The 25,247-nt window shown below is 40.6% G+C and overlaps 1 protein-coding gene across 9 annotated transcripts in view; it reads left to right on the top strand.

Moving 5' to 3' along the window:
- LOC126917652 (nuclear factor 1 X-type) overlaps positions 1-18,531 on the top strand; it is a 65,307-nt gene extending 46,776 nt beyond the window's left edge. For 7 of the 9 annotated variants that reach the window (XM_050724773.1, XM_050724774.1, XM_050724772.1 and 4 more), the window contains 5 exons: positions 2,994-3,137; positions 13,811-13,998; positions 14,639-15,001; positions 15,066-15,300; positions 15,438-18,531. In XM_050724773.1, coding sequence (XP_050580730.1) covers positions 2,994-3,137; positions 13,811-13,998; positions 14,639-15,001; positions 15,066-15,300; positions 15,438-15,694 — 1,187 coding nt within the window. In that variant the 3' untranslated portion in view covers positions 15,695-18,531. The remainder of the gene's footprint in view (positions 1-2,993; positions 3,138-13,810; positions 13,999-14,638; positions 15,002-15,065; positions 15,301-15,437) is intronic. The other 2 variants (XM_050724767.1, XM_050724769.1) reach the window with 2 other exon arrangements.
- The last annotated feature ends 6,716 nt before the right edge of the window (positions 18,532-25,247 follow it).

Below are 25,247 nucleotides of genomic sequence, written 5' to 3'. Positions count from 1 at the left end.
TACACCGACGCGTTGTGATACGAAGTAGCAGAAATCCATGCCTCGTAATTCAAAGTGTGGCCGATTGACGCCTTACGTATCGAGGCGACACGGTTCGGCGGATAGTAATCGAAGCCGGCTGCAATCTTGCCGATGCCTTTCAGTAGGTTGCATCGCGAAGCAATCGGTCGCGAAACGATGCGTCACGGAACGATGCATCGCAGCGTGCGCCTCTTCCCCTCTTGTGCACCAACACACAGACCTTGTTTACCAGCCGCTGTTTGCGAAACGGCAGAATTTCACGGTATTTTTATCGTTTTTCTACGCGTCCACTAAAATTAAACCGTTCGAGGACACCGAGCAACTATGCGGAATCGCGTTTTACAGCAGCGTGCATCTCGAATACCTTCGCAAAAGTGCGTCAGACTATGGCCGATGGCAACGTTTTTCAAAACATTTTCCACTTCTCTCGCTACTATTTTAGCTATATTTTCCTTTTACCAACAATTACCAAAGCTCGACCTTTAAAGTTGTAAGTTAATTAACAAAGATATTTCCTTCTCCCTCTCATATTTTGGTTTTTATTTTTGCGTTGTATTAAAATTCTCCTTAGCGTAAACCTGTGCAAGATATGAGATATAAATTTCCTTCGCGATTTTGTACAGGACAGTATAAAATATCGTAAGACATGAAAAGAGTATGTACGTACTATAAATCTCCCTATTTAGAAAGATCCAAGACACCTCGGAAGCCAAACTGATTAAGCTCGTTTTTCGTCATTCCTTTGATTTTATTACCTTGGTGCACGATCGGCGTTCAATTTCTCTTAAGTATAAACGACTTGGTGTCGTTAATGATAATACATACATAAAACGTACCATTTCACAGTGGTTATCAAAATTGTATCTAATTCACCGAGTAGGCTATTCGAGTAACAACAAATTCCCAGCGGTCATGGATCGAAAGATCCCTTCTTTTTTTTCCTCTGTTCCGCGGATTCAGTCTCATCCCGTCGGCTTATCACACGGTCCTTTGTTATCGGAATCTACTTTGCTCAGCGTTCTATAGATCATTTTCCCTATATATTTTTCTCTTTCCGTTTTCTATTTTCTTTCTATTCTCCGCTCCGGCCCGGCTTTATCGCGCCGCTCTTCTACTCTCTTTCTCTCTCATTCTCCCCTCCTCCCCCCTCACCTCTTAACTCTTTCATCGATCAAACGATAACCACCAGCCCTCTGCCTCTATGCACACACGCCACGAAACGGAAGTCACTGGATGGAGATGAAAAAGAAGAATAACTTCCGGCTGAAGCCTTTCGTAGGCAAAAAAGATTCGTAAAGATAGAAGGAATTGGAATAATAGGAATTCGCGGGAACAAAGTGTTTCTCGCGCTAATTTGAAGCTGATAAAAGTTACGTTTCTTTGAAAATCTTATCTTTTTTAGAGATTCCATTACTATCTTTGTGTTTGACATTAGCAGAAGATATCGCCTCGTGTTCTATTGTTTGTGCTATCCGTATAATTGTCATTCTTGATAGAATTTATTTACCGGATACTAAGGATCGTAGCGAAGATTGCGGGAGAATTAAAGTAGAAAATTCGGAACAATAACATAATAACACGATATATGTGCTTCGATGTACTATATTTCCCTAGCGAAGAGCAAAACTTGTAACTTTATCTTTATACAACCCTTCCATCCCCCAAAAATTCCGTCATAAAACTTTAGTCCCAAATAGCCTCAATCCACTCCTGTCCCAAACCTAGAACCCTCGACCCACCCTGAAATACCATCGCTGGCGCTGCAACCCCTCCTAGCCTATCGCATCCGAAAGCGTAAGAAATACAAATATTCGAGTCGGACGAAGCAAGAAATACGAACGTACGAATCAGAAGGCAAGAAGACGAATACGTGGAAGGGGTTCGGGTCGAACGTTAAGACTTTCCAGCGAGAAGCACGCGGAAAGTTTCGACTCTTTGCGCTGGGAGGGTTGCAACGGCGGCGGATAGACGGAATTTACGGACGGAATAAAATGACCACTTTCTCAAGCAAAATACATGCACACACACACATATATATATACACATACACACGCGCGCACATATATAGACACGAGGTCGAACGTGTATGAGAGAGGGTGAGGACGTTGGGGGTTGGGCTAGAAGGGTCGGGGGTGCAGGAAAAATTCCAGCAATAAGCATAGCTGGACCAGGGCCAACCCCGTTTCCCCCGGTTGCTCCCTTTTTATCATACATACGTTGCCTTTATAGCGGCCGCGGGACACTTGATTGACTGTATTGTCGTTAAATTAACGACCGGCGTAAATATCGTGGTGCCCCGGTGAATGAAGCTAATTTTATTGCCGCGAAACGACCGCCCTCCATTCGGACGTGCATGCAAATCCGTTAACAAGAAGACCGTGTATTCTTGTTCTTATTGCTTTTCTTTGTTTCGTTTGCTATCTGAAGGGTCGAACTGTTCTTGACTGGGGATGTCTTTATCTTCAAGGACGATGCACGGGAAGATGAAATCGTAGCTTTAGGATGAAAAGCAGGATGGAGGGGGTTTTGAAAAATAAAAAGAACTTCTTTGTTGCATAAGTAAATCGACGAATTTAGGATTGTTTTAGTTGTCAGGAATTTTTATTTGATTTTAGTATAGATATTGTATAGTAACGTAATGTGTGAGATTAGCGTTGAGTAACTCTCTCGTTAGAACGATAATTAATAAGCATTTTGTAGTTATTTAACTTAAGTTGCGGTGGAATTTTCGGTTGAATATTCAAAGAGGAAAATATCTCTGTGAAAGAGAGATACCTTTACCTCCTTTGTTAGCTCGTTTATACGAGCAGACGCGGAAGAATACGAAGTAGAAACCACGGAGGAGTGGGCGAAGCATATTTCCCTCTGAACTCCACTCTCCTCTTTTTTAACTTCTAATTATTTCATACGTAACCGCTAATCTTTGTGTAACGTTGCAGCAGTGTTTTTAACTTTACTTTTCTGTTTCGTAGGCCCACCACCGGTGCATCAGCTCATAAGGAACGACAAGACTGAAAAGCCCCCTACGGTTTCCGTATCGAGTGCGCCGACATTCTCGCCGGTGCTCAGGCCCGAGGATGGTCACCGTGGAATGGATTCTCCGCACTCGCAGACGGGTATGTGCCGATAAAAAGCGCACATTTATCGAGATTTCTCGTACCTAAGGCCGTGATCATCTTTCCAATCGTAAAAATGGCTACCGGAGGCCGCCTGTCTAAGTGACTGCCACGGTACTTCAAATGGAGGATCTCTCGAGATCATGATCCTTCCTTTACTACTTTGATCTTTCGTCTGAAAATTTCTCAATCAAAATATTTTCTAATAACAAGACAGATTGACTAAACGAGTTTTGAATTAAATATGATAGGAAAGACCCGGATGAGCAAAGAATGAGAAAAGAAAATTCTCTCGGAAAATTTTTACCGTCTTTTGTTCTCCGTATCTGCAGCTTGATAACTTGATAACGTAGTATTACAAGGATCGCGAGGTCCTCCATCAACCGGATGATAACAGCGAGCGGTAATTTGTGATATCTTAACGCGTGGACTTCATCTTTGGTGCTTACATGATGGAAAAGTGGTGAGAAGGATCTCTCTAGAGACACGTGTCTCGTATGAACTGTTCTCGAATTATCCATTCTTATGTTGCATCACGTAAAAGATCTTTTTTCAAAACAAAGATATACGAAAAGTTGTACAAATCTGACTATATTTCGAAAACAGTTTCTAAAGGACTAGTCGTCCGTGTACGAGTCTCTGTCACTTCCTTTCAATCTCGAATATTAGTCCAAGATGTGGCGTCCATGTGTCAAGATTTGTTCTTCGTTCTCGAAAAAATATTCCTAACGATCCCTTGAAAAAAAATAAAAGAAAAGAAATGAAATAAAAATATGTTGGAAGCGAGTTTTCTTTTAACATAGCATTTGATTATGGGGAGTTCACTGTAAGTACTCTGCATACTGGAATGCATACTCGCTAAACCGGAAGTACGGCTAAAGACACAAAGAACACAGAGACTGTCCGACGATGATTGCGACTTCTCTAGCCTTCAACCCTTAAAACCCATTTCACCCCTAACATCTGACATTCCCAAATTTTTCGCTCTCTGTTTTTTTGTTCGTTACTCCCGGAAGTTGCCGCACGACAGAGAGTACAAGATCTTAAAATACAAGATCGTCTTGTTCCTGTGTCTCACGCGCTTCAGTACTGTCCGCTTATTTTGCCTGACGAGTTCACTAATAAAAACGATCCTAACGTAATCGGTAAGCAACGTATGGTTCCACGCGTCCTTTGAGAACCGGCCGAACGCCTTCGGAAGCGGAGCGTCAGAAGGATGGTACAAATGATTCCATTGGTTCCATTGCCATTTTTCGCTGCTTCCAACACCGGTCGTCGATAAAACGAGCGCGGTCGGCGTTGTCCATCGGTTAAGGAGCTCGGCGCTACGGTATAACGACGATGTATTTCGAATTTTTCGCGTTTTTTGGAAATATTTCTTAAGTTATTCTGAGATCTGTAGATCAAAATTACTTTTTAACATTAAACAAATAAAGATAAAGGAAAGAAATTATTGTGTGAAAACAATTGGCAATACGAGTGTCGAGTTAATTCATTATCCTCGATTAGCCTCTTAAGCCATTGAATGGCATATGATTTATTTCGATTAGCCTGTCGCATAATATCTAGCAAGTATGGTCGATTTTTCGCGCGACTTTCTGTATTCTATACACTCCACCACCCCGGTAGAGAAGTGTTCTCTCTGGCGTGGTTGGGGGCGGTTATGCGTTTTTAATGTGCAATAATGTGCATCCTCGTTGCACCGTGCGCCGGATTCCAGTGCAACGTCGACGATTTGGCGCCTCGAATGTCCAGTGTGCGATAGACCCAAACTGAGCTCAGCCAGGCATCATGTAAGTAAATCGATCACCAAGGATTGCTGGATCTCGATCCCCACAGGACACGGCCGAGAATCGAAACCGAGTAAAACGATCCTCGAGCATTGCGACGGCCTCGCTAACCTACTTCGAACATAGTCGAGCAACTGTGATGCGATACGGAAACTGATAGAATAATCTCGTGCAAAGTAGGGTAATTGTGACTCGAGATTGCACGACGTTTTTTTCATTTCTTCTTTATGACTGGCAAAGCAACATTTACGATACAATCGTCTTTTGAACGTATCTGCTTTGTTTCGACGTATAGTGGAAGAATTTGAAACGTAAATTAAGTTTTTAAGTCGATTCTTTAAAAAGTCTCTTGGGAATTTAAGATATGTTGTAATGATTGGAGTGTTCATCCATGAGACAGATTATTTCGACGAAGTTTGGTATTTGTTTAACGCATTGACGGCCACGGTGAGCACCGGTAATCCAAGTTGCTAGATTTATGCATATGATTAAAATGCGAGTGATTTCGCCTTTCGGAGCAAGATATATGAAATTCGCGTGGCAGCCAACGTGTTAACGATAAAATAACAATTGACGAGTTCTATTGTCCGGTTCGAACGCTGACGATACTTTTAAATTAGGAGCAAGATGCTTGAAACTAGGTTAGTGGGGCTCGACGCGACTTTTCGGCCAGTCGAACGAACCGCGAGAACGTCCAAGAAACGAACGGTGGTCCTTGGACAACGCGAAAATCCTTGAAGTTTAAATGTTTCACGTCGTTCCGTCGTTTCGTTTCGACATAACATTACGTTCGAAAGATCCGATTCTGATAAAAATTTTAAACGAAAAGAAAGAACGCGCGGAAGGTATGCTAATAAATTAGTTTTCAAAAGTTAATGTCCCCGATTTTATTGGAAAGTAAACGTTCGAAAGGAAATTGAAGATGAGAAAGAGGCGAGGAAATGATTAAAAGGGGATCGAGAGAAGGAGATCCGAAAGGGTAGCGAGCGAAAGTTTTCGAACGATCCATGGGATCCGTGATCGATGGCCGCGTGCAGCTACGAACAGCCTTGCAAGCCGCGTGCAAGCCCTTAATGTTCGCGTGAAAATGACGCGTGATGATCTCTGTTTCAGTCTGAGCCCGAGCGTAGAGAGAAGCTCGCTAAACTCGACTAAAAGGTACTTTGTGACTGGTTATTGACTGTTCTACATATATATATACACTTATATATCTATTTATATCTATATATATATGTATATATATTTGTTACGTATAAATTATATAGCGTACATATGTACGTGTATACGTGACACACGGTGGACAAACGTCGTGTGCGTGGGACTAGCTATTGGCGCGAACGTGTGTCAAGTTTGCGTGCGTGGACTGTTTCGAGTAAGCATAGTTTAGAATCCTAAAAGGTATCTGACCGAAAAGTCGTAGCAGATACGAAGAAAGTAGAGGAACGTCTCAAAATTACCAGCTTTCAAACTTTTAAGTTTCACTATTTTTAAATCTTCAACTTTTTACATTTTTTATTTTTAGACCTGAAATTTTTCGAATTACGTAATTTCCATATTCAAGCACAAATACGGATTCTCACATATTTGATAATCTTCCGTTCCGATATCGGATGAAATCTTTGGAAAATTCTTTTTACAGAAAGAACGAGACAAATGAAATAACCTAGAACAGTGCCAAATTTAAATGTCCTCGAACGAATTCAGTCACGATTCACGTTCGCATTCGATCGTCCTATTGGACGGTCACGCACGCAGGTAAACGCACACGGTCGCTCCCTCACTGGCGTTTCCAGGAGCACACGTGACGAACAAACGATATGGGCAAGTGTCAGTGGCTCGTTACCAGGCACACACGCATCCACCGAAGGAACTTCCGGTTCTCTCGATGCCGCGTGTCCGTGTACGCGTATATGTACGCACATGCATCACGATGTCGTATATATACGCTCGAATATTTTTCTATATTGCTGTCACGTTTGTCATTTCTCCTTTCCAGTGGTTGTTTCTTTTTACACTCTACTGTCGTGTCTCTTCTTTTCCTTTCTCTCTCTTTGATTTCTCTATCTTTATCACGAATATTGTACGTACACGATCGGACACGCGTACACACATATATAGACACATACACACATTCGTACACAGAGACACTCGTAAATACGTTGGAACGTTTTACGAGACCTACTCACGCACTCACACCATCACTTAAGCCCCGTAGATGCTCTGTTATCGTCTATCCTTCTGTTTCTCTTTTGTACATTACGTATCATCGAACTCCCGCCCGACGATCCGCGTCCTTAGTAAATTGCGATCGATCCTCGCGCGAAAATTCCAAGAGTTTCGTAGGAAAGAAGAGCTCACAGTTTAGAGACTCGATAAACGTATCGCTGATCGGAGATGTCTCGGAAGAGATACCTTCGAATCGAAGAAAATCGCGTGCGAATTTCAAGAGTTTAAAGCGTCAGTTAATTCCAATTGGAGTTTCTCTCGAACATTATGCAAAATCTACGTAGCACCGATGAATTGTTTCAATCGTTAAATGTTGGAAATCTCGCGTTACCGATTCATCGAACGTTCAATACCTCGTTCTGTTAATCCTTCGAACTTCCTATTTAAAATTCCGAAATCTTCGAATATCGAATATTGAATTTTCGAGTCACCGATATTCGATATCCCGCGTCGTAGATTCTAAAAGATTTCGCTACGACTAAATTCTTAACGTTATCAACGAGCAATCCAACTGAAGAGCTCCTGAATCCCGGTGGCATCGAAATCGGCGAGCTTCCTTCACAAAGTTTCCGGCCGAATATGCATTCGTTCGGCGCGAGGGTAGGGCGCGAATCGTCGACGCAGCTCGAAATTGCACAATCACGTTCCCACCCCCGAACCAACCCTCCGTAGCACCACTATATATGTATATCTTATATATATATATATATTTCTCAGTGTATATTGGTGTCTCTGCAAGCATTACACACACACGCGCGTGCATACACATACACACACATCTACTTTCTCGTCGACCATCCGCTGCACACGGACACATACGTACACACGCTGGATTTCGAGGGTGTCTTCGATGCGGCAGGAGACAAATTTGCCCGGCACACACTTCCTCTGAACCCTCGTCGGCGAGTTATTGCAAATTGAAGATCGGTTGGAACGCCTCGAGTTCTGTTTGGAGGACTGCGACGATTTTAACCACCTATAACGCCAAAGTTCGTTCACTTCTGAGTAAAAGGAGAAAAAATTATCGATTGGCGATTTTTGATTAGAACATTTTTAAAAACATAGGCGTACAATTACGTAACTTGCAAATCTCGCGACATTACATGGAATTAAAAACGATGAATTCTCTCGAAAATGGATGTCTCTAGAAAAAGATTACACAGATTTCTGAGATACTAACAACGAAGAAAAGTGTGAACGTGGTGGTAAAATTTAACATCCTGCGGTATCGTAGATTTCGGAAAAGAATGGGACGAAGAGGGAAATTACGCGAAAGGAAAGCTAAGAAGAAGAAATGAAAAGATAAAGGGAGACACGTCGAAGACGAGGAGAAAACGGAGAGAAAAACGCAGGAAGTATTCGTTCCTCGCGGCATGCACCGTCGTCGAGCAAACCTCTCGAATGCCTTCGCTATCGATCTCCTCCACGATGTTCGGTTCTTCTCTACCTCAGACCACCTCTCTTATACGTTATGTTCGCCTTAATTCAATAGAACTATTGCCCAATCGCGCTAAGTGCAGTGCTTAATTTTTTTCAGCTTCTAACGGGCCATGCTACCTCTTTTCAACAATTTATTATCCTTCTGTTCGATTTACAAATGATACATTATCCTCTGATTAGAAAAGAAAACGAAGGAAAATACGAATATCAAAATTAAGCACCGTTCTTTTCGTTGATCGAACGCAGCGTATATTTGATGGAAGAAAATACAGCGAGACTATATATTAAAACAATCAGCGACATTATAAATCGTCGAGACATCATAATCGATGTAGCAGCACTCACAGCTGTGAACATCTTAATGTAGAAACATAGTAAATCTCCGAGTGTAAAAGTTATTTGCCAATTAATATATGAAATTTTGTTGATATATAATTCTGTGAAAAATAGCAAACTGTGTGCTTCGAGAATGTGCTTTCCAAATTATATACTATAAACAATTCTTCGAACATTATGCTACAGAGGAAGAAACACCTCCAAATTAACATTTTATAGCCCTGAACGTGGTTTCAAACTCCTTGTCTCCGCCTATATGGCAATATAATCAAACTTGAGCACTTGATAGATTTTAAAAGCTCGCAAAATATATGTATATGTATCTCTTCCATCGAGAGTACGCTAAAACGGCGCGTTCTTGTTTCGTTTGTCCCATCCTTTTCTTCTATTTCTTCATGTTTTCCTCTTTTTTCTTTGAAGTTTCCTTTCTTGTTGTTGTTTTACAAGTTCCCTAGTTCTCGACGTTGTTGTTATGGTAGTTGTTGCACCGTGTTGACTCCATCGTTGGTTATTGGTTGGTTTGATGACCGTCCACATGGAAAATGCTTGTTTCACGCGCGATACGAGCGAGTTTTTTTTACTGCATTCCCTGCATAGAACACCGCGGTATTACGTCGAACAATCGATTGCCGTTCAAGTGTCCACGAGCTTTGTTCTGTACAGTGCGCGAGCCCTGTACGATTTATTGGTCGTTTCCATTACTCGCTTTCCCTGTATTCTTTCTCGCGTACTCTTTCTATCCCATTTTTCCTCCTCCAAGATGCACGAACATTTAATTTTTCAATTGATAGGTTTCGCTGTAACGAAACACACGTATGAAACTGACGATTAGAAAGGAATTATAATACGATCCTTTTTTCTTCACATCGAAAGTTTTACGCGTGTTAATCTTTGATCTTGGCCTTTTGATTGACCTTTCGATCTTTCGATAAACATTTCGCAGAATTAGAATGATCTACGTTGTAAAGATCGACAACTTGGATTTTTTTAAATTGCGAAAGCTAGCGTAAAAAACTAAAGAATGCCGGATATGACTGAGAAACTAGTCTTTCGACTGCATGACTTGTTAAAACACGATGAAACACAGTCATCTCTACATTTTGCGATCAGCGAAGTTTCAACCGGGTCCGGACGTTAGCTAGAAATCGTAGATGTCGTGAAAATACTCTGGATTTTGTCGTTAGAAATAGAAAAAAGCTTTCCTCTCTCAAAGAACAACCGTCGAGAAAGAATAGTACTCTACGATTATTTAAAAACAAAATAGTAAAAGAAGATTGCAAAGCATTGTCGAGCAAAAGGATTGAAACGATCCCTTTCCATCCTCGAACGACTGAGCGACAGAGGGATGGAGAGGGACGGGAGAGAGAGAGGGAAGAGAAAGGGCGGAAAATGAAGAAAGTGGACTAATTCGAGGGTCGTGTTTGTCCACCACAGGGAGATCCCCGAGAAATCCACCTGACGTCTGATTGCGATATGGTAAACCGCTGCGTCACGAGGAACCGAAAAAGCAAGAATGTTCTATGTTAGCCCATTATGAGAATTGTTATATACATATGTGTGTTAGCATTCGGTGTTGCATCTCACATAACTGTTTAAATATACCTATGTATACAGTAATGAACAAAAGTATCGGTACAAATCAGATTTTCCTACAAAATCCTCTGTACCTACCTATACAATTTCCCAAGGGAATCTAGTGCCAATACATACTTTTATTCGTCACTATATATACAGATACATATATGCGTGCGACAATTATTATAGATAGATACGTATGTATATGTATTTGTTCGATGATAATCACCAGCCATGCTGATAACTATTACGATTAAAATGGATGTATATATGTATGTGTATTCGTAATAATTGTTGCGCCATTCTATATAGCCGCCTGCAGCTGTGTGCACGATTGTTCGCGCAATGCTGTCGTTGGTAGGCGTGCTAACCGTTTTTTCCTTTTTTCTTTCTTTCGTTCCTTTTGTTTACTCGTTCGGTTCTCTTTCATTTTGGACGTCGAGGTGGAAGGGCTGCCTGTTTAGTTTAATGATTCAATTTCTGGCCGTTCGCTGCAACACCGTCATTGTTCAAAGAAGAATGGAAAAAGGGGAAGTATCAAAGAAATTGAATCAGCTGAATGTCTGTTGTAGTTTCGATGGCCGCGTGAGAGATAGATTTTTCGGTTTCAGTTGTTCATTTCGATTATTTTTACGCGTCGCGTCGTTTGGACGATCGACGAAGCTTGCGCTTTCAGCCATATGGTACAGCCATGGTCGAAAACGATTTAAAAGCGAACGATTTTCTACTTCGAAGGGTCTAGATAAATTCCAAATAGAAAAGAAACGTTGATGTTACGTACAGGGATACGTACGATCGATGCCAGACAAGTGTAGAAGTACTCGTGTCTGACTTAACACGAACCCATTCTACTGCCACTCCAAAGATCGTAATATATTCTCTTTACAATTAAACTCTTCCCATCCTTTGCGCACTCTCGATAGAATCTCTTTTAGAAACTATCGAACCATTTAAGTTCTGAAAATTGCAGAAATCAATTAAGTTACATTTATATCTCGTCTAACGGTTTACTTCCTCATTCGAATAAAACATAGAGTAATAAAATATAAAATAATAAAACCAGATGGAATCGTTCATACTTTGACAGATAATTTCTAATGATGTTTCTACGATTCGATGATATCGTAACGTTAGTTTCATCTAGGAAAAAAATTGTATCGCTTTCGCGCTGTATCGCACCGACGACTAAAACGCAATCCCCACAATGCATCCCCCACGAAACTAACCAAATCGATAATTCTCTAACCAAACTGGTGTTTTTATATGCCTCTATATGGAAATAAGTACACTCTACGATATTCCTGTTCACCTGTGTATGTATAGTAACATATGTGTATAATATCTATATATGTATATTTTTCTAACGCCCCCGTTTGCCTGTCCGTCTGACTGACCTGTCTGTTACCGATCAATCAAACCAGAGTGAAAAGAACAAAAAAAAAAAGGAGATAAAAAAGCGAGGATCAATATTTAGCCGACCCAGTCCCTGTCCCCGTGTATTTCGAAGCGTAATCCCAACGTAGTCGTTTAAAAAATCGGTCGAGAAACATCGACTGGAACCAGAATGATTATGAGACCCGGGGCTTGGAAACGGACAGACAGACAGACAGACGGACGGCATTTCTCGCTAACTGCGTAGTACCGGTCTACCTGGTAAGCTAGCTGTCGCTGTCTGACTGTCTGTCTGTTTGTATGTTCGTCTGTGTCTGTCTGTCTGTCTGTCTGCCCACCCTGTTACACCCACCTGTTCACGTATTACTACTTTTAAGGGTACAGCCTCGAGTCCGGAATAAAAGCTCGCGATGGAAAATATGCAAATCTTTCCCTCGATGATAATACGTGATACGATGATAAGATAATACGAACCAGAGAGGGATATAACGATAAAACGTAAGAACATCCGGACATTCTGGAAAAATGGAATTTGAGAAGATTTTTGACAATTTTGCAAAGTTCTCGAGACTGTACTCACGTTGAACCGTGCACACCATTATATTATCTCTATTTCTCACTCACTGTCACACGGCTAATGCTCTGGGTATGTCGTATGCTGGATGGATTAATTAATTCATTGATTGATTAATTGACTTAATTAATTGACTTGATTGATTGGTTCAATTAATTTCGAATCTTGATTGAGACTTGACTTGTTTATTGCTCTACTTATCTCTCTCTGTCTCTCTCTCTCTCTATCTCTCTCTATGTCGTATTCTATATTGTTGTTGCGATGTTGGTGTTGTTGTTTACCATATACATATATATATATACATACATACATGCATATATATCACCGCATATATATGTATATCATTGTATTGATGTTGATGTTGTTGTTACCTTGATGTTTTTTTGATGTGTTGTTTAATCGTTGTTATCTTGCTGTTTGATGTTTGTTGTTGCACTATATATCTATATATATTCTCTACATATACCTATATATTCTCTATATACATACATGTATATAACCGTGTTGATGATATACGTGTGCGCGCGTGCTCGGCGACAAACAAAATTTATCATAGAATTGTAGAAAGATATATTTATATATGAAAAATAAAACCAAAGAATTTGTAAGAGGAACGTGTACGCGCGCGAGCACACGTACACTGGTATATAAATACATGTACATTTCAGCCAGCCAGCCTCACGCTTGGAGTGCCTTATATATGTGTATATATATATATATATATATGTATGTATATATATACATATATTGTGTGTGTGTGTGTGTATATATATATATTTAACACGATCGTTATAGTTGGTCGACCCCCTACCCTCGGAAGTACCACTAAAACCACCCCCTAACAGACTCGCAGCAGCAATCGTTACCTCTGTTTGCTCCCTCTTCTGCTAAGCTCTCGCGTGGCGGGCTCCAACTTTACTAACATTCTCCGCATTAACAATTACCATTACCAAACCAGAGTGAACGACGTGATTGCCTAGAGACCAGCTTTACCTAATCGCCCAAATTATTCAACGTCTTTCGCTTCTATTAAAGTTCTTTCTCTAAACGGCGATAACAATAACGCGAAAGCTATGTACGAAATAGAGAGAAGCAAGCAAAACGAAGAAGAAGCAGAAGTGAAAGTAAAGAGAAAGTAAAACGCAAATTTCGTCGGAAGATCTTATTAACGAAACAGGAAGAGAGTAATTCGTTCGGTCGAGAATGAAGGAATGAAAAGTGGAAGGGGATGCAGAAACGGAGTCGATTCGAGGAAAGGAACTCGAGTCGAATTTAGGGGGTGGTTTCACCGTGGCCTTGGCCACGCAGTCGGACCATGACAGTGGTGAATTGTGTTTCAGGATTGCACTCTCCGCACGAAGGACTGGCCGGTGGTTCCGGTCAAAGTATGTCCGGGCTTGCCTACTACCAACCGGAGCACCCTGCCTCCACGGGGGTGGTCAAGTATCCCGAGAACGGTCACGACACCCTGTCGGATTTCGTGACGTTCGTCTGCCAGGAGGCCGAGAATACTCAACAACTGCCCCAGGTAGCTTCCGGATCCTTTTTCAATCCGCCACGTTGTCCATTGTCGTGAACTCGAGCCAGGGAACACCGTTCGTTACCTTCGAGAGGACGAAACGGACAACGGGGCGGTTCTTCTCCGACCTGCGTGAACGTCATCCGTGTTCCAATCGCCCTGGATTTTTCGAATTCAATTTGTTGTTAGATTTATCGGTGGAGTGGATAAAAATTGAAATGGTTAATTGGAGAAACATGGGGATATCGTTTGATAAAATTTGGAATGCAATTTCGAATGGAACGTGCAATCCCACGTTTGCGATGCACCGTTATTGGCACGAACTTCTCGATATTGTTACGAATCCAAAGAAATAGTTACATGCGTTTTAGGTAAATCGATGAAAATCACGATATAATCTATCTTAAAATCCATGAATCTCGCAAACGCGGGTTTCAACGCGATTTAAAACCCCTAAACAGTAAATGACTAAATGAACGAATCCGTAAATAAAAATTCAAGAGACCAGTTAGAACGAAAGGACGAATAAGATACAAAGAAAGGAAAAGTTCTTAGTCCGGTAAACCGGGAGTGCGAAGTTACAGAAAACGGGGTGAATGGATCACGCGCGGGTCGACGACGTTGATCGGTGGGTGTGTGGTATTTCCAGGCGCAGCTAGCCGGACCCCGCACTGGCATACAAAAGTTCTCACAGTATTATCCGAGCTCGATGCTTCCGCCGCCACCTCCGGCCCCAATGGCGAGGCCTGTCGCCATTATAAGGTCGACGGGCGAGCTGACAGCTACGAACTCGAACTCGCCCCCCACTTCGTCCACCTCGCCCACGGACCCAGCCGAACTGGCATCCAATCAGGAGCAAATGGCTGCTGCGGCAGCGGTCGGACTGGTCAGTTCCGGTTGCCAGAGCTCCGTCGATCCGGCCGGAAGAAAGAGCCCTGCGAGGATCCTTGTCACCGCGCCACACACCAGCCGGGAATACACCTTTGCTCACTTTCACTCTCAACCTGGACAGGTGAGTTTATTTTCGCGAAGAAATAATAATGTTACTTTAACTTGTTTCTTCTTTCTGTTGACAGCAAATATTCACGTATCCTACCATCAGTTCGATGTCAGGGGTTATCTCCCCGACGAACCTCTCCTTATTTTCGTCGCCAGTTTCGGTGACAAGGCCAGTGGCCACCCAGAGATCGGTCTCTAACGTGCCACCTCGCTGGAATACCGCACCGTTCATCAATCTCGAAGACGATTACAACATGATTGCTCCGATCATCACCGGGACTGCCAGCGAACCGCCTTCCACCATGGACGAAGGTGAATATAACTTTTGTATGTTCCGACCGAAATACATTCAAATTCGAGTCTCCGGTTAATCGTTGCCGTCTCTTCCTTCGAAATCTCAGTTAGCCTCTAGCTGCAAATAAACCGTCGCAAAAATCGTGATCTTGCAGACCGATACTTCCACCCGGTGCATGCGAGCAGCGTGGTGGACAAGAGCGGCGCTGGGAACTTGATGGGCACAGATCTGGGCGTGGCGACGGACCCGACATCGCACCACCACCAACAACAGTCCCAGCAAGCTCAGCAACAGCCTCAGCAGCAACCTCAACAACAACAACCGCCACCGCAGCAACAACAGCAACCGCAGCAACAACAGCAGCAACAAGTGATGCAGGACAAGAGCGGCAGACCGAAATCTCCCCCGTGACACTGGAGGCTTAGAGCGGAAAGCGTCGAGAAGCTCGCATGTTCCACGGGGTCGTTACATACCGGCGCATACGATAATTACCCTGAGCCGGAGGGGAATCGCCAGGATTCCTCGTGTCGTGTTCAGCTTCGCGACCTAAGCCTGCGGAGAATCGAGTGCCTGAGAGTCTGATCGTAGTTTAAGCGGGCCGCGTCGAGGGAACGTTCGAGGGCGCTTCCGGCGAACGGGCTTCCCCGCCATTGCTCTGTTGAGAGGGGGTGAACACCGGGATTAGGTCCTCATTATGCGACCACTCGGCCCTTCTTCACCCTCTGAGGCTCGTTGGCGCCTTTCGTTCTTTCTCAATTTTATAACTTGAGAATTTTTATTTCTCCTCTGTATATTATTTTTCTTTAAAAGATTTGATTAGCGATAGACTATGCGTAGTCTAGTGAAAGGTACTTAGTCTGCTTAGGATGTTAATTCCAATTGTTAAGTGTAGCTGTAAAAAGTGTAGATTCTGTCAAAACATGAATTCGCGCGTTTATTCATTCTTACGGCTTTGTAGTGTTTCGAAAGGAAAGGAAACAAAGATTGTCTACGGTGAGAAATTTCATTTTCCTGCAAGGAACGAAGGGCATTTTTCGTCCTCGGGGGGTTAGCGTTTCGGTCAATTATTACTTCCGCGCCACCGGAAGCGTCGTTCTCCTCTCTCGACGCGCCGTTAATTTCTAACTCTTTCTCTTTCTCTTTCTCTTTCTCCTTCCTTCTCTCTTTCTCTTAAGCGTACTCGGTGGACGTGAGTAAGAACCCCTCATTTCGTCTCCTAATTGAAACGTCGCCCGATCGTCGTCGATCGGTCCCGTCGACCAATAAAATTCATAGACGATTTAAACTCGAAGAAAGGAAATAAGAAGAAGAGAATGAAACGAAAAAAGGACAAGAGAAGAACTGCAGAAAAGAAAAGAAAAGAAAAGAAAAGAAAAGAAAATACCAGTAGTGTATCGTTTTCCACACGATTTTATAACGACTGTCTGTTTCCTATTCTTCCTGCTTCGAGACCCTTCCGAAACGTGTGTTTTTGTACATACACGCTCGTGGTATTTTCTAAAATTATAGAAGACGTTAGAATAGTTGCGTCTACGAGATAATACGAAAAATGAAAAAAGCAAAATACGACGGATGAACAAAAAAATATAATCTGTTGTGCTCTTCGAGAAAGGGTTTAACGACAAGGAGAAAACGAAGAGATTGAAAAAAAAGAACTTTCTAGTGCCAATTTCGTAGTTTATAAATATTATAACGAAATTATAATTTTCTATTATATTTTTTTATAATATTTATGAAGGAACACAGACACGTATATACGTATACACACGTACACATGCATGTTTAGATAACACGTGAGCAGATGTAGTCGAGATAATGAGAAAAATTTCTTCTTCGATGATCGAGAAACGGACATTTTTTAAATTAATCTAAAGAAAATTAAGCGAATACACGTATAAAAGAAAAAAAGAAGAGTATAGTAAATAGAGAGAAGGTCGAGAGGGTTCGATCGACGAGTATCGGTCAGAATAGAAGCTAACCGGTCCACGAACCACGGATAATAATATTAATTATAACATTAATAATAACGATGAAACGATAATTGATAACTTTATAATTGTATCGTTGATTAATCGCCTAATGCTCAGACTAGTGCTAACACTAGTGAAAAAGAAACACAGAGGAAAACGAAAAAATAGAGAGAACGACTAGTTGCGCGGACTAGTCATCAGAGGCTGCTAGTTAGAGATAAAGTGAATATTTAATATTGATTACTATTGATAAATTAAGCGGTTAACTAAGTAACTAAAAAGAGAGTACGATTTATTTCACGATCGATGATGATTAAGCGATATAACGGCGCGCGTGAATAAGAGGACGAAGATGCAAGTGAAACGGAAGAAAACGAAGAGGAAGAAGAGGAGGAAGAAGAGGGGGGAAGTCGAAGAAAAAAGACTAGAAAACGAGACTATAAAAAGGAATTTCGGAGAAGAGAGGACGATGTTTCGAGATAGTGAGAGATCTATAGTTATTATACTACTTAGGAATTTAGTGTAACGTCGCGCAATGATAAACGAGATAATGTAACATCGAACTCGACGACAACGAAGGTCCTAAACTATAATATTGTATATTGTCCAAAAGTGCTTTCCGTCGACTGTACGTTAAATGAGGGTGTCCGACGATGCGGAGCGAATCTGTTTTTCTTTTTCTTTTTCTTTTTTTTATTGAAACTTGACTCTTTCGCTGCCAACTTTCAAGAACCAAGTCAGCCACGATATGTACTCTATCTTTTTCCAAGTTCTTAAAGGCGTATATTATCATTTTCAAAAATATTCTAAGAATTAAGAAGGAGAGAAATTCTGATTCTGACAGCGTGAGGGTTGAAAAGCAAGCACGTGCGGCGACTTGTTCACTTTATAATCCCTAGCGATAGCGATTCCCAAGGAACTCCTTACGTGAAATGCGTTTAATATATTCGCTAGGCGACCAGGTAGTTTTTCGAGATGATTCTTCCTGGGTTGGTGTAAAGTTTCACGAGAATCCCTTTTGTTTTTTCTCTCTTTCTCTCTTCGAGTAAGATTGAAAGGGTGCGCGGCGTTCTTGCCCATTAGCGATGACTGGATCCGACGATCGTGCAACTCGATTAACTCGCGTCCCATTCGTCACTGTGATCCTAAAAAGGAAAACAGAGCAGAGAGACGAAAGTTGTTCGTTGTCACGAGCGGTTGCTTTTAAATATTAGTTCGGTTTTGTTCCGTTCCTAGCGTTAATTACACAAGAAATAAGACGGCGATCGTTCAAAGCCAGTGCTTCATTTTTTCATTCTATCTCCTCCCCTGACCGTTGGTTTTTATTATATTTGCTCGCTTATCTCTGCTTTTATGTGTCTTTAAAAAATTAATATTCGTAGGCGACTAACGCTGCTTTAGAATCCAGAGGTTTTGTTACGAGTGACTTGTTCGAGGTTTGATTGTTCCGCTGTATTATTACTAACTTGTGGAAGATACAGTAGAATTTCATTTATTAGAGTGAGACATTAAAAATTCATCTTTAGATTCCCATTTGATCTCAAACATTGAAATTGAAAAGAGAAAGAGTTTAGGATCGAGTCGAAATCGCGATTAAATGGGATGAATGGAGGCACCCTGTCAATCGGTTCGTAGTGATAGTACAAAGAACTTGAGACTAGTAATATCGATAACTAGCGTTAGAAGAAAGAAAAATGAAAAAAGAAGCGTAACATTTACACAGACTCGAGTTAAAGAAAATAACGGGAGCGATACGATGCTACTATTCCTATAAAAATTGCTTCTTACCGCTACTAATAATATTACGAAGCGACGATAAATACCGCTGCAACTATATTGTTAATAACTACGAGGGAAGAAAAACTACTACTATTATTATAACTATTACTGTACAACAATTACCACCACCACCACCATACCACCATCGCCATCAGCACCACCACCAAAAGAAGAAAAAATAGGAAAAGTCACTTACCACCACAGCACCACCACTACTCTACCACTACCACTAATACTATTACTACTACTGTTACTACTATTATTAATACTGCTACTACTACTACTACTACTACTACTACTACTACTACTACTACTACTATGACTATAACTACTATTGCTACTACTGCTGTTACTACTACTACTATTACTACTAACACTGATACTATTATTATTACTACTACTAACACTATTACTGTCACTACTACTATCACTACTACCACCACTACCACTACCACTACTTCTACTGCTACTAATACTAATACTACTATTACTATCACTACAGCTGCTACTACTACTATTACTATTACTACTGTTGCTACTATCGCTATTACTGCTATCACTACTAGTATCACTAGTGCTGCTGCTACTGCTACAACTACATTACTAACTATTACTAACTATTACTATTAATACTATTACTACTACTACTACTATCACTACTACTGTTACTGCTACTATCGCTACTGCTATTACTATTACTACTACCACTAATACTACCTACTACTACTACTACTACTACTACTACTACTGCTGCTGCTGCTGCTGCTGCTAACACTACTACTATCACTACTGCTACTACTGCTACTACTACTACTACTACTGCTACTACTACTACTACTACTACTACTACTACTACTACTACTACTACTACTACTACTACTACTACTATTACTAATTAATAATAACGCTATTGTAAGGTAAACTACTACTATGTTACCGCTACTATTAATTATTAACTATTAATCGTAAGGTGGAAGACGACCGCATACAACTGTTACTATTACACCGCCTATTTCAACTATTAAGACGCGCCGTGTGTTATGGGAGAGGAGAGGCGCTGTTATTGCTGACTACTATTAATTCACACACTAACTAAACTACTAATCGCTTTACGACTACGGTTACTACGGGAGAATGATTCGTTAATGTAAAAAAAAATATATATATATATTGATCCAACGCGAGAAGAATAGGGTACGTAAAACACGCACGCTCAGGGTGGATCATCCTTGATTTTTAGATGAAAATAATTATTGTTCGTTAAGTCGTTGGTATTAAAAGAGATGCAAAGGCTTTCTAATTACACCTTCTTAAATAATTGAAGGTTTAATCGGATGTTTTCTCGAGCAAGCGAAAAGATTTCGTTGATGGAAAATTTTTATTTGAAAGTAAATCCATGCTTGTACCGTAATACGAACGATTTAGAAGAGGGTGGAACACCCTGGCCATTCTTAGTTGTTACATCACGCACAGGGGTAGAAAGACAGCCGAATTCATCGATCCTAGAACCGATCGATCAAGAATTTCGCACACTCCGTTCGAATCCTTCGCCAACCACCCTCCACGAATTTTTTTTCCTCCAAAGAAGAATTTGTCAATTTCTTAGACGTTTGAAAGAAATATCGAAAAAGTTGAATTGCTAGGTAGACGTAGTAGAAGATCTAGAGCTTCCTTTGAGGGTGGTTCGCGTGAGGTAGTCGAAGGGATCGCAATAGCTGTATAAAGAATTTCAATACTTTCGTCAATGCCAATTGGGATTGTAACGAGACTTCGTGTTCTTATTTTGTTAAAGGAAGATGGGCGGGCACTCGACGCCGATTAATAATAAGAAAAAAAGAAAAATTAAAAATTTCACGGGGAACTATAACAAAGCGAAACCAGGGTGGTTCGGGATACGTATATTACCGCAAATGGACTTCTTACGGTGATCTTTTTTCAGTTTAATTCGCTGGAGTTTGTACGAGATTTTTCGAAATTGATGATCAGGAATCACGTATCGACATATAAAACTAATCGCTGTTTATATAAAAGTAATAATTTGGTACGGTGGAGAAATTACAAAATTGGATGTTGGACGTTCCGAAAGTTCCTCTTCATTAACTTTAACGTTGTAACATTCTTTTTATTCTAATAAGGGTGATTATAGGATGTAATAATTTTATAAAAGAATATTTAAGCATAAAACTTGGAAAATACGTGATTCGAGGATTATCGACGTACGATTTCAAGGATGCGAATAGAATAGAGTGCCAATTAGGGTAGAGCGATTACGAAGTAGTATTAGGTCTTCCCGATAGGGTGAAAGGTCGTGGTTAGGTCGGCTTCCGAGAAAGAATTCACGACGGAAGATTTATTCTTGATCCATATCTAAAATTAATGAAAATGTTAAATTCAAATGCAAATCGAAACTCTCGAATTCAAATAAAATTTTTATTCAAAAATTCAAATCTTTGAATTCAGATTCCAAGGAAAATTTACCACTTAAACTCAAACTTCTAGTTACAACTTTCGAAGTTTCACGAGTACATAATAATGAACTTTAAATCTGTTTATTGGAAAAAAGAAAGGATAATAGAGTAAGGAAATTAAGAGAAATCTTTCATCGTAGCGCCTGGTGACCGCTTGATTTCGCGATTAGTTGATTCGAGAGTCCAGCCAACCGCGTTTCCGCTCAATACGACGACGTCTGAAGAACGTCGAGCTCGCGTCGCGCCGATCTCTCTCGGGGCATCCACAGAAACATTTTCTATAGCGTCTCGAGCTGCCTTGAACCGAAAGTGCATTAAAAAATCGTCCGCACGACAGCCGATCGGAATTCATTGCGGCTGGGATCACGATTCCAACACGGAATACAAAAGAAAAAAGAAAAGAAAAGGACGTGTGGGAAAAGAAAGAATTTAAAGAAACTACCCTTAATTCTAAATAACACGTTAGTTAGGTATTTTGTATTTTATAGCGATTGTTGTGATATCGACGAGGATCGAACGATAGCAGTTATGTTTTCACACGAACGAATTATTCGAATGTTGATCGTAATGATAACTTAGAAATAATTGCCTTGTTACGAGTGAAAAATCCGATATTTCGCTTAACCGTAGCTAGTAGATAGACTATTTAATTGCATATCTCGCGATAATTTGTAATTTAACTAGCAGCGTAGTAATTTATTAAGAGAGTGATAATTTGAATAGTGACGATCGTCTAGTGTGCTATTCGAATGCTAGAGAATAATTTCAACCATCGAGATCAACGACGCTTTCTCGGATACTTAATTCCGTTCTATATAATTAATTTTTGACCATACCAACTAGTATTATCCTATCAAACCTTTCCACGTTATTTCTCCAAGGAATGTTCGCACGGTGATTAAACCTTTACTCGATTACGCTCTTCACTCTTCCTTTTAACCCTGTTGTCGCTACCCCTGAACAGCTATCCCTGAATACCATTATAAAATACCAACGACGCGACAAGAAGATTAAAAATAGACTATAAACGAGGAAAGGTTCGACGAAAGTGATCCTCAGCCGCAACCGGAAGTTCCCACCGGCACGACAGTGCGCACGAGGACTTTTTCTACGTAAGATAGAATATTTCTCTAGTAGAATTTGGGTGCAGAGGGTTAGAAGGAAAGACGATAGACGAGGGATGTTTTTCTCGCAGAACAGGCGAGGGAAGCTTAATTACGCGTCTCGATCGAGGGAAAAAATCGGGTTCGAGGATGAAAAAATATCGATTGGATATCCCGGGCCACCCACTGTGGCAATTCACCTCGAAGGTGGATCGGTCAAACGAAAACAGCGATTCTTCCGTCGAAATCTTCGCAAATCTCGACGAGGAAACTCTGTGCGAATGGGAAAAAATCATCGAAAGTCGAGACGTCGTTACTTTTCGGGCAATTAAGCGTTAAAGAGTTAAAAAAAGAGGAGAAAGAACAGAGGAAAGACGGTGGATCGTCTGCGTAGAATTTAAGCTTGCGGGGGACTGAAGACGTATGATAAATTATATATATATTTATATATATTTATATATTATGATATATATATTGATAATATATATAATATATAATTATATATATATAATATATATATATATAAAACATGTAAACGCGTAGCTAATGAACGATTAACTTAGCGGGCACTGATTAACGAGATGAGAAGAAAAGATTGTTTTTGATTCTTCTTTTCTTGTTTTTTTCGTTGTTGGGGGTGTGTGGTTAGGGGGTGTGTTGCGAGAATTCAATAGATGAATATAGAACGCACGAGCATGCGAAGTGTAAGTTCAGCTACAAAAATAACGATAACAATAACACTAATAATATTAATAATAATAATAAATAATATATATATATAAAGTTTATCGGTACTTAACGACACACTGGTAATTGTAAACGACGAGAAACAGCGATGAGTAACATAGTGCGATTATTACTACCTATTATTACGGCAATACGATGATATACATATATTATAATGATGAAATACAATGATATATTTATCGAATATTTATTAAGCAAACGAGAATAGCACACATTGTGTAGTATCGGTTGTACAAAGTAGGCAACGAGGCGAAAACACGCGAGCGATTTATTTCGTTTTTCGAAGATAGTATCGAAACTCTCAGGGGTCGTCGAGGCTTGGCGCTGTTAGGAGGTCGCGATTTTCATAGTTTTATGTCTCTTCTGATTTTAAAGATAGAGATTCAAATATAAATTTATAATATACGAATTTGGAATATTTCATTTATTCCACTGGTAACTTACAACTTTCTTTCGCGAAACGCACAATATTCTACACAGCGATTTCTGCTAGTGGCTCGATCGTCATTTTTCTACTGTTGAAAACTTCTAGTTTACTCGTGTGCGACTCTTAACGCTCCAAACCGAGCATCCCCGAAGAAAGCGAGCAGACGACTAAAGAGCACGAAAGACGCGACGGGAGGAAGAAAAAGAAAGGGAAGAAAGAGGAAGCCGAGAACGCGAACGTTCGATCACCGACGGCGGTGGTCGGAAGCTCGCGTATATTTTCGTCTCACGATCCTTTTTTTACGATTGTGAACGAGGTTCATGTTATATATCAGGGATTAGACTAAATAGTATAACGATACGCTGCGAAGGAGGTGGCAAGAGAAAAACGCGACAGAAAGAAGTACGCGAGAGGCAGAGAGCACGGCGAAACAGCAGAGAAAAGTTAAGAGATGAAACGAATGAAATGAAAAATGAAGTAACTAAATAAAGGAAGAAACCGAGGATGGTTGGCCTTTGGGAAAGGCAGAGCGAGAGAGAGGGCTGTGACGAAGGTGGTGATAGTGATAAGTGGAAGAGTCAAACGCGTTAAATTAGATTTCTCTATTCAAAGAGTGGCTAAGGAGATTTTAATTATTATGTTTTTCTTTTAATACAGAGCTCCGGATTCCCAGCTTTGTTGTGTTTCGCTGAGACAAAAATACGTATTAACGATAATATATTTCGGTATTTTAAACGTTGATAATCGTTTCTTATACTTATTTCTACGTGTATATCTGGACTATCGGCCATTAACACTAAAATAAAGCATAGATCTAGCGTTGATATAAAAAAACGATCGGCATATCCATTATTACTTGTAACGAAGTCGCAATTTTCCTTCCGATTCAGATAGTTAGGAAAACGAATTCACGGAAAACCATCTCGTACAGCGTATATTAATGAAGATCTCTGTTTCAATTTATACTTCTTATAATTACATTTCTCCAAGAAACGCCGGAGGAAACGATAAGTACGACTGACCAGCCCTCTTTCCATAGAGACGATCGATCATCGAATATTAATGCTTAAGAAAAACCAAAGTTGTGATAAGCGTGGCGGGACTCGAAACCATGCACGATATCGAGGAAATTTTTAGAGGATGGAGGAGAAACGAGAGAAAGAAGGGGAAAAAGAGGAAAACGGAGAAACGAGCGATCCGGGGTGCGTGAAACGACCTCGACTCGCCAATGGAGCTGGCAACCCTCCGACGAAGGGACACTGACAAGGGAGAGGCTTCTTTGTCACCTTACCGCGCCAATTATACGTTGTGTCCATACTGTCTCAATTAATATAATGTATTATATTATATATATAATATATATTATATATATATATATATCCGACAATATTGATTATTAAAAATTCTTAATATATAAAAGAGGAGAAAAAAGAAAAGAGTAAATGTGAATGTTGGCCGAAAATTTATCCC

Source organism: Bombus affinis, chromosome 6 (assembly GCF_024516045.1).
Source record: "Bombus affinis isolate iyBomAffi1 chromosome 6, iyBomAffi1.2, whole genome shotgun sequence".
NCBI classification, from domain to species: domain Eukaryota; kingdom Metazoa; phylum Arthropoda; class Insecta; order Hymenoptera; family Apidae; genus Bombus; species Bombus affinis.
Note: the sequence above shows the minus strand (reverse complement) of the source record. Positions and strands in the feature narration are given on the sequence as shown.